Here is a 16,334-nt window from a genome sequence, read left to right on the forward strand (position 1 = left end):
GTCAGTAAACCTGGCAACGCACGGTCAGTAAACCTGGCAACGCACGGTCAGTAATCCTGGCAACGCACGGTCAGTAAACCTGGCAACGCACGGTCAGTAACCACGGTCAGTAAACCTGGCAACGCACGGTCAGTAACCACGGTCAGTAAACCTGGCAACGCACGGTCAGTAAACCTGGCAACGCACGGTCAGTAAACCTGGCAACGCACGGTCAGTAACCACGGTCAGTAAACCTGGCAACGCACGGTCAGTAACCACGGTCAGTAAACCTGGCAACGCACGGTCAGTAAACCTGGCAACGCACGGTCAGTAACCACGGTCAGTAAACCTGGCAAAGCACGGTCAGTAAACCTGGCAACGCACGGTCAGTAAACCTGGCAACACACGGTCAGTAACCACGGTCAGTAAACCTGGCAACACACGGTCAGTAACCACGGTCAGTAAACCTGGCAACACACGGTTAGTAACCACGGTCAGTAAACCTGGCAACACACGGTCAGTAACCACGGTCAGTAAACCTGGCAACACACGGTCAGTAACCACGGTCAGTAAACCTGGCAACACACGGTCAGTAAACCTGGCAACACACGGTCAGTAAACCTGGCAACACACGGTCAGTAAACCTGGCAACACACGGTCAGTAACCACGGTCAGTAACCACGGTCAGTAAACCTGGCAACACACGGTCAGTAACCACAGTCAGTAAACCTGGCAACACACGGTCAGTAACCACGGTCAGTAAACCTGGCAACACACGGTCAGTAACCACGGTCAGTAAACCTGGCAACACACGGTCAGTAACCACGGTCAGTAAACCTGGCAACACACGGTCAGTTACCACGGTCAGTAAACCTGGCAACGCACGGTCAGTAACCACAGTCAGTAAACCTGGCAACACACGGTCAGTAAACCTGGCAACACACGGTCAGTAACCACAGTCAGTAAACCTGGCAACGCACGGTCAGTAAACCTGGCAACACACGGTCAGTAAACCTGGCAACACACGGTCAGTAAACCTGGCAACACACGGTCAGTAAACCTGGCAACACACGGTCAGTAACCACAGTCAGTAAACCTGGCAACGCACGGTCAGTAAACCTGGCAACACACGGTCAGTAAACCTGGCAACACACGGTCAGTAAACCTGGCAACACACGGTCAGTAACCACGGTCAGTAACCACGGTCAGTAACCACGGTCAGTAAACCTGGCAACACACGGTCAGTAACCACGGTCAGTAAACCTGGCAACACACGGTCAGTAACCACGGTCAGTAAACCTGGCAACACACGGTCAGTAACCACGGTCAGTAAACCTGGCAACACACGGTCAGTAACCACGGTCAGTAAACCTGGCAACACACGGTCAGTAACCACGGTCAGTAAACCTGGCAACACACGGTCAGTAACCACGGTCAGTAAACCTGGCAACGCACGGTCAGTAAACCTGGCAACGCACGGTCAGTAAACCTGGCAACACACGGTCAGTAAACCTGGCAACGCACGGTCAGTAACCACGGTCAGTAAACCTGGCAACGCACGGTCAGTAACCACGGTCAGTAAACCTGGCAACACACGGTCAGTAACCACGGTCAGTAAACCTGGCAACACACGGTCAGTAAACCTGGCAACACACGGTCAGTAAACCTGGCAACACACGGTCAGTAACCACGGTCAGTAAACCTGGCAACACACGGTCAGTAAACCTGGCAACACACGGTCAGTAAACCTGGCAACACACGGTCAGTAACCACGGTCAGTAAACCTGGCAACACACGGTCAGTAAACCTGGCAACACACGGTCAGTAACCACAGTCAGTAAACCTGGCAACGCACGGTCAGTAAACCTGGCAACACACGGTCAGTAACCACGGTCAGTAAACCTGGCAACACACGGTCAGTAAACCTGGCAACGCACGGTCAGTAAACCTGGCAACGCACGGTCAGTAAACCTGGCAACACACGGTCAGTAAACCTGGCAACGCACGGTCAGTAACCACGGTCAGTAAACCTGGCAACGCACGGTCAGTAACCACGGTCAGTAAACCTGGCAACACACGGTCAGTAAACCTGGCAACACACGGTCAGTAAACCTGGCAACACACGGTCAGTAACCACGGTCAGTAAACCTGGCAACACACGGTCAGTAAACCTGGCAACACACGGTCAGTAACCACGGTCAGTAAACCTGGCAACACACGGTCAGTAAACCTGGCAACACACGGTCAGTAACCACAGTCAGTAAACCTGGCAACGCACGGTCAGTAAACCTGGCAACACACGGTCAGTAACCACGGTCAGTAAACCTGGCAACACACGGTCAGTAAACCTGGCAACACACGGTCAGTAACCACGGTCAGTAAACCTGGCAACACACGGTCAGTAACCACGGTCAGTAAACCTGGCAACACACGGTCAGTTACCACGGTCAGTAAACCTGGCAACGCACGCTCAGTAACCACAGTCAGTAAACCTGGCAACACACGGTCAGTAACCACGGTCAGTAAACCTGGCAACGCACGGTCAGTAACCACGGTCAGTAAACCTGGCAACACACGGTCAGTAACCACGGTCAGTAAACCTGGCAACACACGGTCAGTAAACCTGGCAACACACGGTCAGTAAACCTGGCAACACACGGTCAGTAACCACGGTCAGTAAACCTGGCAACACACGGTCAGTAAACCTGGCAACACACTGTCAGTAAACCTGGCAACACACGGTCAGTAACCACGGTCAGTAAACCTGGCAACACACGGTCAGTAACCTCGTTCAGTAAACCTGGCAACACGGTCAGTAAACCTGGCAACACACGGTCAGTAAACCTGGCAACGCACGGTCAGTAAACCTGGCAACACACGGTCAGTAAACCTGGCAACACACGGTCAGTAACCACGGTCAGTAAACCTGGCAACACACGGTCAGTAAACCTGGCAACACACGGTCAGTAAACCTGGCAACACACGGTCAGTAACCACGGTCAGTAAACCTGGCAACGCACGGTCAGTAACCACGGTCAGTAAACCTGGCAACGCACGGTCAGTAACCACGGTCAGTAAACCTGGCAACGCACGGTCAGTAACCACGGTCAGTAAACCTGGCAAACGCCACGGTCAGCAACCACAGTCAGTAAACCTGGCAACGCACGGTCAGTAAACCTGGCAACACACGGTCAGTAACCACGGTCAGTAACCACAGTCAGTAAACCTGGCAACGCACGGTCAGTAACCACGGTCAGTAAACCTGGCAACACACGGTCAGTAACCACGGTCAGTAAACCTGGCAACACACGGTCAGTAAACCTGGCAACACACGGTCAGTAAACCTGGCAACACACGGTCAGTAAACCTGGCAACACACGGTCAGTAACCACGGTCAGTAAACCTGGCAACACACGGTCAGTAACCACGGTCAGTAAACCTGGCAACACACGGTCAGTAACCACGGTCAGTAAACCTGGCAACACACGGTCAGTAACCACGGTCAGTAAACCTGGCAACACACGGTCAGTAACCACGGTCAGTAAACCTGGCAACACACGGTCAGTAACCACGGTCAGTAAACCTGGCAACGCACGGTCAGTAAACCTGGCAACGCACGGTCAGTAAACCTGGCAACACACGGTCAGTAAACCTGGCAACGCACGGTCAGTAACCACGGTCAGTAAACCTGGCAACGCACGGTCAGTAACCACGGTCAGTAAACCTGGCAACACACGGTCAGTAACCACGGTCAGTAAACCTGGCAACACACGGTCAGTAAACCTGGCAACACACGGTCAGTAAACCTGGCAACACACGGTCAGTAACCACGGTCAGTAAACCTGGCAACACACGGTCAGTAAACCTGGCAACACACGGTCAGTAAACCTGGCAACACACGGTCAGTAACCACGGTCAGTAAACCTGGCAACACACTGTCAGTAAACCTGGCAACACACGGTCAGTAACCACAGTCAGTAAACCTGGCAACGCACGGTCAGTAAACCTGGCAACACACGGTCAGTAACCACGGTCAGTAAACCTGGCAACACACGGTCAGTAAACCTGGCAACACACGGTCAGTAACCACGGTCAGTAAACCTGGCAACACACGGTCAGTAACCACAGTCAGTAAACCTGGCAACACACGGTCAGTAACCACGGTCAGTAAACCTGGCAACGCACGGTCAGTAACCACGGTCAGTAAACCTGGCAACACACGGTCAGTAACCACGGTCAGTAAACCTGGCAACACACGGTCAGTAAACCTGGCAACACACGGTCAGTAAACCTGGCAACACACGGTCAGTAACCACGGTCAGTAAACCTGGCAACACACGGTCAGTAAACCTGGCAACACACTGTCAGTAAACCTGGCAACACACGGTCAGTAACCACGGTCAGTAAACCTGGCAACACACGGTCAGTAACCACGGTCAGTAAACCTGGCAACACACGGTCAGTAAACCTGGCAACACACGGTCAGTAACCACAGTCAGTAAACCTGGCAACGCACGGTCAGTAAACCTGGCAACACACGGTCAGTAACCACGGTCAGTAAACCTGGCAACACACGGTCAGTAAACCTGGCAACACACGGTCAGTAAACCTGGCAACGCACGGTCAGTAAACCTGGCAACACACGGTCAGTAAACCTGGCAACACACGGTCAGTAACCACGGTCAGTAAACCTGGCAACACACGGTCAGTAAACCTGGCAACACACGGTCAGTAAACCTGGCAACACACGGTCAGTAACCACGGTCAGTAAACCTGGCAACGCACGGTCAGTAACCACGGTCAGTAAACCTGGCAACGCACGGTCAGTAACCACGGTCAGTAAACCTGGCAACGCACGGTCAGTAACCACGGTCAGTAAACCTGGCAACGCACGGTCAGTAACCACGGTCAGTAAACCTGGCAACGCACGGTCAGCAACCACAGTCAGTAAACCTGGCAACGCACGGTCAGTAAACCTGGCAACACACGGTCAGTAACCACGGTCAGTAACCACAGTCAGTAAACCTGGCAACGCACGGTCAGTAACCACGGTCAGTAAACCTGGCAACACACGGTCAGTAACCACGGTCAGTAAACCTGGCAACACACGGTCAGTAAACCTGGCAACACACGGTCAGTAAACCTGGCAACACACGGTCAGTAAACCTGGCAACACACGGTCAGTAAACCTGTTAACACACGGTCAGTAACCACGGTCAGTAAACCTGGCAACACACGGTCAGTAACCACGGTCAGTAAACCTGGCAACACACGGTCAGTAACCACGGTCAGTAAACCTGGCAACACACGGTCAGTAACCACGGTCAGTAAACCTGGCAACACACGGTCAGTAACCACGGTCAGTAAACCTGGCAACACACGGTCAGTAAACCTGGCAACACACGGTCAGTAAACCTGGCAACACACGGTCAGTAAACCTGGCAACACACGGTCAGTAACCACGGTCAGTAAACCTGGCAACACACGGTCAGTAACCACAGTCAGTAAACCTGGCAACACACGGTCAGTAACCACGGTCAGTAAACCTGGCAACACACGGTCAGTAACCACGGTCAGTAAACCTGGCAACACACGGTCAGTAACCACGGTCAGTAAACCTGGCAACACACGGTCAGTTACCACGGTCAGTAAACCTGGCAACGCACGGTCAGTAACCACAGTCAGTAAACCTGGCAACACACGGTCAGTAAACCTGGCAACACACGGTCAGTAACCACAGTCAGTAAACCTGGCAACGCACGGTCAGTAACCACAGTCAGTAAACCTGGCAACACACGGTCAGTAAACCTGGCAACACACGGTCAGTAACCACGGTCAGTAAACCTGGCAACACACGGTCAGTAACCACAGTCAGTAAACCTGGCAACACACGGTCAGTAACCACGGTCAGTAAACCTGGCAACACACGGTCAGTAACCACGGTCAGTAAACCTGGCAACACACGGTCAGTAACCACGGTCAGTAAACCTGGCAACACACGGTCAGTTACCACGGTCAGTAAACCTGGCAACGCACGGTCAGTAACCACAGTCAGTAAACCTGGCAACACACGGTCAGTAAACCTGGCAACACACGGTCAGTAACCACAGTCAGTAAACCTGGCAACGCACGGTCAGTAAACCTGGCAACACACGGTCAGTAAACCTGGCAACACACAGTCAGTAAACCTGGCAACACACGGTCAGTAAACCTGGCAACACACGGTCAGTAACCACAGTCAGTAAACCTGGCAACGCACGGTCAGTAAACCTGGCAACACACGGTCAGTAAACCTGGCAACACACGGTCAGTAAACCTGGCAACGCACGGTCAGTAACCACGGTCAGTAAACCTGGCAACGCACGGTCAGTAACCACGGTCAGTAAACCTGGCAACACACGGTCAGTAACCACGGTCAGTAAACCTGGCAACACACGGTCAGTAAACCTGGCAACACACGGTCAGTAAACCTGGCAACACACGGTCAGTAACCACGGTCAGTAAACCTGGCAACACACGGTCAGTAAACCTGGCAACACACGGTCAGTAAACCTGGCAACACACGGTCAGTAACCACGGTCAGTAAACCTGGCAACACACGGTCAGTAAACCTGGCAACACACGGTCAGTAACCACAGTCAGTAAACCTGGCAACGCACGGTCAGTAAACCTGGCAACACACGGTCAGTAAACCTGGCAACGCACGGTCAGTAAACCTGGCAACGCACGGTCAGTAAACCTGGCAACACACGGTCAGTAAACCTGGCAACGCACGGTCAGTAACCACGGTCAGTAAACCTGGCAACGCACGGTCAGTAACCACGGTCAGTAAACCTGGCAACACACGGTCAGTAAACCTGGCAACACACGGTCAGTAAACCTGGCAACACACGGTCAGTAACCACGGTCAGTAAACCTGGCAACACACGGTCAGTAAACCTGGCAACACACGGTCAGTAAACCTGGCAACACACGGTCAGTAACCACGGTCAGTAAACCTGGCAACACACGGTCAGTAAACCTGGCAACACACGGTCAGTAACCACAGTCAGTAAACCTGGCAACGCACGGTCAGTAAACCTGGCAACACACGGTCAGTAACCACGGTCAGTAAACCTGGCAACACACGGTCAGTAAACCTGGCAACACACGGTCAGTAACCACGGTCAGTAAACCTGGCAACACACGGTCAGTAACCACGGTCAGTAAACCTGGCAACACACGGTCAGTTACCACGGTCAGTAAACCTGGCAACGCACGTTCAGTAACCACAGTCAGTAAACCTGGCAACACACGGTCAGTAACCACGGTCAGTAAACCTGGCAACGCACGGTCAGTAACCACGGTCAGTAAACCTGGCAACACACGGTCAGTAACCACGGTCAGTAAACCTGGCAACACACGGTCAGTAAACCTGGCAACACACGGTCAGTAAACCTGGCAACACACGGTCAGTAACCACGGTCAGTAAACCTGGCAACACACGGTCAGTAAACCTGGCAACACACTGTCAGTAAACCTGGCAACACACGGTCAGTAACCACGGTCAGTAAACCTGGCAACACACGGTCAGTAACCACGGTCAGTAAACCTGGCAACACACGGTCAGTAAACCTGGCAACACACGGTCAGTAAACCTGGCAACGCACGGTCAGTAAACCTGGCAACACACGGTCAGTAAACCTGGCAACACACGGTCAGTAACCACGGTCAGTAAACCTGGCAACACACGGTCAGTAAACCTGGCAACACACGGTCAGTAAACCTGGCAACACACGGTCAGTAACCACGGTCAGTAAACCTGGCAACGCACGGTCAGTAACCACGGTCAGTAAACCTGGCAACGCACGGTCAGTAACCACGGTCAGTAAACCTGGCAACGCACGGTCAGTAACCACGGTCAGTAAACCTGGCAACGCACGGTCAGCAACCACAGTCAGTAAACCTGGCAACGCACGGTCAGTAAACCTGGCAACACACGGTCAGTAACCACGGTCAGTAACCACAGTCAGTAAACCTGGCAACGCACGGTCAGTAACCACGGTCAGTAAACCTGGCAACACACGGTCAGTAACCACGGTCAGTAAACCTGGCAACACACGGTCAGTAAACCTGGCAACACACGGTCAGTAAACCTGGCAACACACGGTCAGTAAACCTGGCAACACACGGTCAGTAAACCTGGCAACACACGGTCAGTAACCACGGTCAGTAAACCTGGCAACACACGGTCAGTAACCACGGTCAGTAAACCTGGCAACACACGGTCAGTAACCACGGTCAGTAAACCTGGCAACACACGGTCAGTAACCACGGTCAGTAAACCTGGCAACACACGGTCAGTAACCACGGTCAGTAAACCTGGCAACACACGGTCAGTAACCACGGTCAGTAAACCTGGCAACGCACGGTCAGTAAACCTGGCAACGCACGGTCAGTAAACCTGGCAACACACGGTCAGTAAACCTGGCAACGCACGGTCAGTAACCACGGTCAGTAAACCTGGCAACGCACGGTCAGTAACCACGGTCAGTAAACCTGGCAACACACGGTCAGTAACCACGGTCAGTAAACCTGGCAACACACGGTCAGTAAACCTGGCAACACACGGTCAGTAAACCTGGCAACACACGGTCAGTAACCACGGTCAGTAAACCTGGCAACACACGGTCAGTAAACCTGGCAACACACGGTCAGTAAACCTGGCAACACACGGTCAGTAACCACGGTCAGTAAACCTGGCAACACACTGTCAGTAAACCTGGCAACACACGGTCAGTAACCACAGTCAGTAAACCTGGCAACGCACGGTCAGTAAACCTGGCAACACACGGTCAGTAACCACGGTCAGTAAACCTGGCAACACACGGTCAGTAAACCTGGCAACACACGGTCAGTAACCACGGTCAGTAAACCTGGCAACACACGGTCAGTAACCACAGTCAGTAAACCTGGCAACACACGGTCAGTAACCACGGTCAGTAAACCTGGCAACGCACGGTCAGTAACCACGGTCAGTAAACCTGGCAACACACGGTCAGTAACCACGGTCAGTAAACCTGGCAACACACGGTCAGTAAACCTGGCAACACACGGTCAGTAAACCTGGCAACACACGGTCAGTAACCACGGTCAGTAAACCTGGCAACACACGGTCAGTAAACCTGGCAACACACTGTCAGTAAACCTGGCAACACACGGTCAGTAACCACGGTCAGTAAACCTGGCAACACACGGTCAGTAACCACGGTCAGTAAACCTGGCAACACACGGTCAGTAAACCTGGCAACACACGGTCAGTAACCACAGTCAGTAAACCTGGCAACGCACGGTCAGTAAACCTGGCAACACACGGTCAGTAACCACGGTCAGTAAACCTGGCAACACACGGTCAGTAAACCTGGCAACACACGGTCAGTAAACCTGGCAACGCACGGTCAGTAAACCTGGCAACACACGGTCAGTAAACCTGGCAACACACGGTCAGTAACCACGGTCAGTAAACCTGGCAACACACGGTCAGTAAACCTGGCAACACACGGTCAGTAAACCTGGCAACACACGGTCAGTAACCACGGTCAGTAAACCTGGCAACGCACGGTCAGTAACCACGGTCAGTAAACCTGGCAACGCACGGTCAGTAACCACGGTCAGTAAACCTGGCAACGCACGGTCAGTAACCACGGTCAGTAAACCTGGCAACGCACGGTCAGCAACCACAGTCAGTAAACCTGGCAACGCACGGTCAGTAAACCTGGCAACACACGGTCAGTAACCACGGTCAGTAACCACAGTCAGTAAACCTGGCAACGCACGGTCAGTAACCACGGTCAGTAAACCTGGCAACACACGGTCAGTAACCACGGTCAGTAAACCTGGCAACACACGGTCAGTAAACCTGGCAACACACGGTCAGTAAACCTGGCAACACACGGTCAGTAAACCTGTTAACACACGGTCAGTAACCACGGTCAGTAAACCTGGCAACACACGGTCAGTAACCACGGTCAGTAAACCTGGCAACACACGGTCAGTAACCACGGTCAGTAAACCTGGCAACACACGGTTAGTAACCACGGTCAGTAAACCTGGCAACACACGGTCAGTAACCACGGTCAGTAAACCTGGCAACACACGGTCAGTAACCACGGTCAGTAAACCTGGCAACACACGGTCAGTAAACCTGGCAACGGTCAGTAAACCTGGCAACACGGTCAGTAAACCTGGCAACACACGGTCAGTAAACCTGGCAACACACGGTCAGTAACCACGGTCAGTAAACCTGGCAACACACGGTCAGTAACCACAGTCAGTAAACCTGGCAACACACGGTCAGTAACCACGGTCAGTAAACCTGGCAACACACGGTCAGTAACCACGGTCAGTAAACCTGGCAACACACGGTCAGTAACCACGGTCAGTAAACCTGGCAACACACGGTCAGTTACCACGGTCAGTAAACCTGGCAACGCACGGTCAGTAACCACAGTCAGTAAACCTGGCAACACACGGTCAGTAAACCTGGCAACACACGGTCAGTAACCACAGTCAGTAAACCTGGCAACACACGGTCAGTAACCACAGTCAGTAAACCTGGCAACACACGGTCAGTAAACCTGGCAACACACGGTCAGTAACCACGGTCAGTAAACCTGGCAACACACGGTCAGTAACCACAGTCAGTAAACCTGGCAACACACGGTCAGTAACCACGGTCAGTAAACCTGGCAACACACGGTCAGTAACCACGGTCAGTAAACCTGGCAACACACGGTCAGTAACCACGGTCAGTAAACCTGGCAACACACGGTCAGTTACCACGGTCAGTAAACCTGGCAACGCACGGTCAGTAACCACAGTCAGTAAACCTGGCAACACACGGTCAGTAAACCTGGCAACACACGGTCAGTAACCACAGTCAGTAAACCTGGCAACGCACGGTCAGTAAACCTGGCAACACACGGTCAGTAAACCTGGCAACACACGGTCAGTAAACCTGGCAACACACGGTCAGTAAACCTGGCAACACACGGTCAGTAACCACAGTCAGTAAACCTGGCAACGCACGGTCAGTAAACCTGGCAACACACGGTCAGTAAACCTGGCAACACACGGTCAGTAAACCTGGCAACACACGGTCAGTAACCACGGTCAGTAACCACGGTCAGTAACCACCGTCAGTAAACCTGGCAACACACGGTCAGTAACCACGGTCAGTAAACCTGGCAACACACGGTCAGTAACCACGGTCAGTAAACCTGGCAACACACGGTCAGTAACCACGGTCAGTAAACCTGGCAACACACGGTCAGTAACCACGGTCAGTAAACCTGGCAACACACGGTCAGTAACCACGGTCAGTAAACCTGGCAACACACGGTCAGTAACCACGGTCAGTAAACCTGGCAACGCACGGTCAGTAAACCTGGCAACGCACGGTCAGTAAACCTGGCAACACACGGTCAGTAAACCTGGCAACGCACGGTCAGTAACCACGGTCAGTAAACCTGGCAACGCACGGTCAGTAACCACGGTCAGTAAACCTGGCAACGCACGGTCAGTAACCACGGTCAGTAAACCTGGCAACACACGGTCAGTAAACCTGGCAACACACGGTCAGTAAACCTGGCAACACACGGTCAGTAACCACGGTCAGTAAACCTGGCAACACACGGTCAGTAAACCTGGCAACACACGGTCAGTAAACCTGGCAACACACGGTCAGTAACCACGGTCAGTAAACCTGGCAACACACGGTCAGTAAACCTGGCAACACACGGTCAGTAACCACAGTCAGTAAACCTGGCAACGCACGGTCAGTAAACCTGGCAACACACGGTCAGTAACCACGGTCAGTAAACCTGGCAACACACGGTCAGTAAACCTGGCAACACACGGTCAGTAACCACGGTCAGTAAACCTGGCAACACACGGTCAGTAACCACGGTCAGTAAACCTGGCAACACACGGTCAGTAACCACGGTCAGTAAACCTGGCAACACACGGTCAGTTACCACGGTCAGTAAACCTGGCAACGCACGTTCAGTAACCACAGTCAGTAAACCTGGCAACACACGGTCAGTAACCACGGTCAGTAAACCTGGCAACACACGGTCAGTAACCACGGTCAGTAAACCTGGCAACGCACGGTCAGTAACCACGGTCAGTAAACCTGGCAACACACGGTCAGTAACCACGGTCAGTAAACCTGGCAACACACGGTCAGTAAACCTGGCAACACACGGTCAGTAAACCTGGCAACACACGGTCAGTAACCACGGTCAGTAAACCTGGCAACACACGGTCAGTAAACCTGGCAACACACTGTCAGTAAACCTGGCAACACACGGTCAGTAACCACGGTCAGTAAACCTGGCAACACACGGTCAGTAACCACGGTCAGTAAACCTGGCAACACACGGTCAGTAAACCTGGCAACACACGGTCAGTAACCACAGTCAGTAAACCTGGCAACGCACGGTCAGTAAACCTGGCAACACACGGTCAGTAACCACGGTCAGTAAACCTGGCAACACACGGTCAGTAAACCTGGCAACACACGGTCAGTAAACCTGGCAACGCACGGTCAGTAAACCTGGCAACACACGGTCAGTAAACCTGGCAACACACGGTCAGTAACCACGGTCAGTAAACCTGGCAACACACGGTCAGTAAACCTGGCAACACACGGTCAGTAAACCTGGCAACACACGGTCAGTAACCACGGTCAGTAAACCTGGCAACGCACGGTCAGTAACCACGGTCAGTAAACCTGGCAACGCACGGTCAGTAACCACGGTCAGTAAACCTGGCAACGCACGGTCAGTAACCACGGTCAGTAAACCTGGCAACGCACGGTCAGCAACCACAGTCAGTAAACCTGGCAACGCACGGTCAGTAAACCTGGCAACACACGGTCAGTAACCACGGTCAGTAACCACAGTCAGTAAACCTGGCAACGCACGGTCAGTAACCACGGTCAGTAAACCTGGCAACACACGGTCAGTAACCACGGTCAGTAAACCTGGCAACACACGGTCAGTAAACCTGGCAACACACGGTCAGTAAACCTGGCAACACACGGTCAGTAAACCTGGCAACACACGGTCAGTAACCACGGTCAGTAAACCTGGCAACACACGGTCAGTAACCACGGTCAGTAAACCTGGCAACACACGGTCAGTAACCACGGTCAGTAAACCTGGCAACACACGGTTAGTAACCACGGTCAGTAAACCTGGCAACACACGGTCAGTAACCACGGTCAGTAAACCTGGCAACACACGGTCAGTAACCACGGTCAGTAAACCTGGCAACACACGGTCAGTAACCACGGTCAGTAAACCTGGCAACGCACGGTCAGTAAAACTGGCAACACACGGTCAGTAACCACGGTCAGTAAACCTGGCAACACACGGTCAGTAACCACGGTCAGTAAACCTGGCAACGCACGGTCAGTAAACCTGGCAACGCACGGTCAGTAAACCTGGCAACACACGGTCAGTAACCACGGTCAGTAAACCTGGCAACACACGGTCAGTAAACCTGGCAACGCACGGTCAGTAAACCTGGCAACGCACGGTCAGTAAACCTGGCAACGCACGGTCAGTAAAACTGGCAACACACGGTCAGTAACCACGGTCAGTAAACCTGGCAACACACGGTCAGTAACCACGGTCAGTAAACCTGGCAACGCACGGTCAGTAAACCTGGCAACACACGGTCAGTAACCACGGTCAGTAAACCTGGCAACGCACGGTCAGTAAACCTGGCAACGCACGGTCAGTAAACCTGGCAACGCACGGTCAGTAAACCTGGCAACGCACGGTCAGTAAACCTGGCAACACACGGTCAGTAAACCTGGCAACGCACGGTCAGTAACCACGGTCAGTAAACCTGGCAACACACGGTCAGTAAACCTGGCAACACACGGTCAGTAACCACGGTCAGTAAACCTGGCAACACACGGTCAGTAACCACGGTCAGTAAACCTGGCAACACAGGGTCAGTAACCACGGTCAGTAAACCTGGCAACGCACGGTCAGTAAACCTGGCAACGCACGGTCAGTAACCACGGTCAGTAAACCTGGCAACGCCGCGGTCAGTAAACCTGGCAACACACGGTCAGTAACCACGGTCAGTAAACCTGGCAACACACGGTCAGTAACCACGGTCAGTAAACCTGGCAACACACGGTCAGTAAACCTGGCAACGCACGGTCAGTAAACCTGGCAACACACGGTCAGTAAACCTGGCAACGCACGGTCAGTAACCACGGTCAGTAAACCTGGCAACACACGGTCAGTAAACCTGGCAACACACGGTCAGTAAACCTGGCAACACACGGTCAGTAAACCTGGCAACGCACGGTCAGTAACCACGGTCAGTAAACCTGGCAACGCACGGTCAGTAAACCTGGCAACGCACGGTCAGTAAACCTGGCAACGCACGGTCAGTATACCTGGCAACGCACGGTCAGTAACCACGGTCAGTAAACCTGGCAACGCACGGTCAGTAAACCTGGCAACGCACGGTCAGTAACCACGGTCAGTAAACCTGGCAACGCACGGTCAGTAAACCTGGCAACGCACGGTCAGTAACCACGGTCAGTAAACCTGGCAACACACGGTCAGTAAACCTGGCAACACACGGTCAGTAACCACGGTCAGTAAACCTGGCAACACACGGTCAGTAACCACGGTCAGTAAACCTGGCAACACAGGGTCAGTAACCACGGTCAGTAAACCTGGCAACGCACGGTCAGTAAACCTGGCAACGCACGGTCAGTAACCACGGTCAGTAAACCTGGCAACGCACGGTCAGTAAACCTGGCAACACACGGTCAGTAACCACGGTCAGTAAACCTGGCAACACACGGTCAGTAACCACGGTCAGTAAACCTGGCAACACACGGTCAGTAAACCTGGCAACACACGGTCAGTAAACCTGGCAACGCACGGTCAGTAACCACGGTCAGTAAACCTGGCAACGCACGGTCAGTAACCACGGTCAGTAAACCTGGCAACACACGGTCAGTAAACCTGGCAACACACGGTCAGTAAACCTGGCAACACACGGTCAGTAAACCTTGCAACGCACGGTCAGTAAACCTGGCAACGCACGGTCAGTAAACCTTGCAACACACGGTCAGTAACCACGGTCAGTAAACCTGGCAACGCACGGTCAGTAAACCTGGCAACGCACGGTCAGTAACCACGGTCAGTAAACCTGGCAACGCACGGTCAGTAAACCTGGCAACGCACGGTCAGTAAACCTGGCAACGCACAGTCAGTAAACCTGGCAACAGCAACCATTTCTTTCATGACACCTCGGTGTCCCATCAACGGGCTACTCTGCCCTTCCTGACACCTCACTGTCCCATCAACGGGCTACTCTGCCCTTCCTGACACCTCACTGTCCCATCAACGGGCTACTCTGCCCTTCCTGACACCTCGGTGTCCCATCAACGGGCTACTCTGCCCTTCCTGACACCTCACTGTCCCATCAACGGGCTACTCTGCCCTTCCTGACACCTCACTGTCCCATCAACAGGCTATTCTGCCCTTCTTCTCTCCTCATCCATCCTGTTCCATCTGTCTCTCTCCAGCTCAGCGAGATCCTGAAGTTTGGAGTGGACAAGCTGTTGTCGTCAGAAGAGAGCTCCATCCAGGCTGTGAACATGGGTCTGATCCTGGGTCAGTCTAGAGACGGGGAGTGGCTGACTGATGAAGCCCCCACCCAGACCAAGGACCTGTCCACAGAGGAGGGAGAATCTGAGGGACAGAGTGAGTAGCAAAAGCTCATGGAGGCCCCACAGCAAAACCTGGCATCAATCTACACTGCAAACCTCCACTACTCTACACTATTAGTGTGCATCCCAAATTGCATTATATTCCCTAGGGTCCCTGATTAACAGTAGTGCCTAGGTAGCCTAGTGGTTAGAGCATTGGGCCAGTAACCAGCAGCTAGCCTAATGGTTAGCGCATTGGACCAGTTACCAGCAGGTAGCCTAGTGGTTAGCGCATTGGACCAGTTACCAGCAGGTAGCCTAGTGGTTAGCGCATTGGGCCAGTTACCAGCAGGTAGCCATGTGGTTAGAGCAGGTAGCCTAGTGGTTAGAGCAGGTAGCCTAGTGGTTAGAGCGTTGGGCCAGTAACCTTCAGGTAGTCTAGTGGTTAGAGCATTGGGCCAGTAACCAGCAGGTAGCCTAGTGGTTAGAGTGTTGGACCAGTAACCAGCAGGTAGCCTAGTGGTTAGAGCATTGGGCCAGTAACCAGCAGGTAGCCTAGTGGTTAGAGCAGGTAGCCTAGTGGTTAGAGCAGGTAGCCTAGTGGTTAGAGCGTTGGGCCAGTAAC

The 16,334-nt window shown here is 53.1% G+C and overlaps 1 protein-coding gene across 2 annotated transcripts in view; it reads left to right on the forward strand.

Annotated features, from left to right (window-relative positions):
• The window catches only part of chd1l (chromodomain helicase DNA binding protein 1-like), an 87,152-nt gene that overhangs the window by 36,710 nt on the left and 34,108 nt on the right, over window positions 1–16,334 (forward strand). For both annotated transcript variants that reach the window (XM_064936250.1, XM_064936251.1), the window contains one exon: window positions 15,587–15,764. In XM_064936250.1, the coding sequence (XP_064792322.1) occupies window positions 15,587–15,764 (178 nt within the window). The remainder of the gene's footprint in view (window positions 1–15,586; window positions 15,765–16,334) is intronic.

The sequence above is a fragment of the Oncorhynchus masou genome, chromosome 24 (assembly GCF_036934945.1).
Source record: "Oncorhynchus masou masou isolate Uvic2021 chromosome 24, UVic_Omas_1.1, whole genome shotgun sequence".
Lineage (NCBI taxonomy): Eukaryota > Metazoa > Chordata > Actinopteri > Salmoniformes > Salmonidae > Oncorhynchus > Oncorhynchus masou.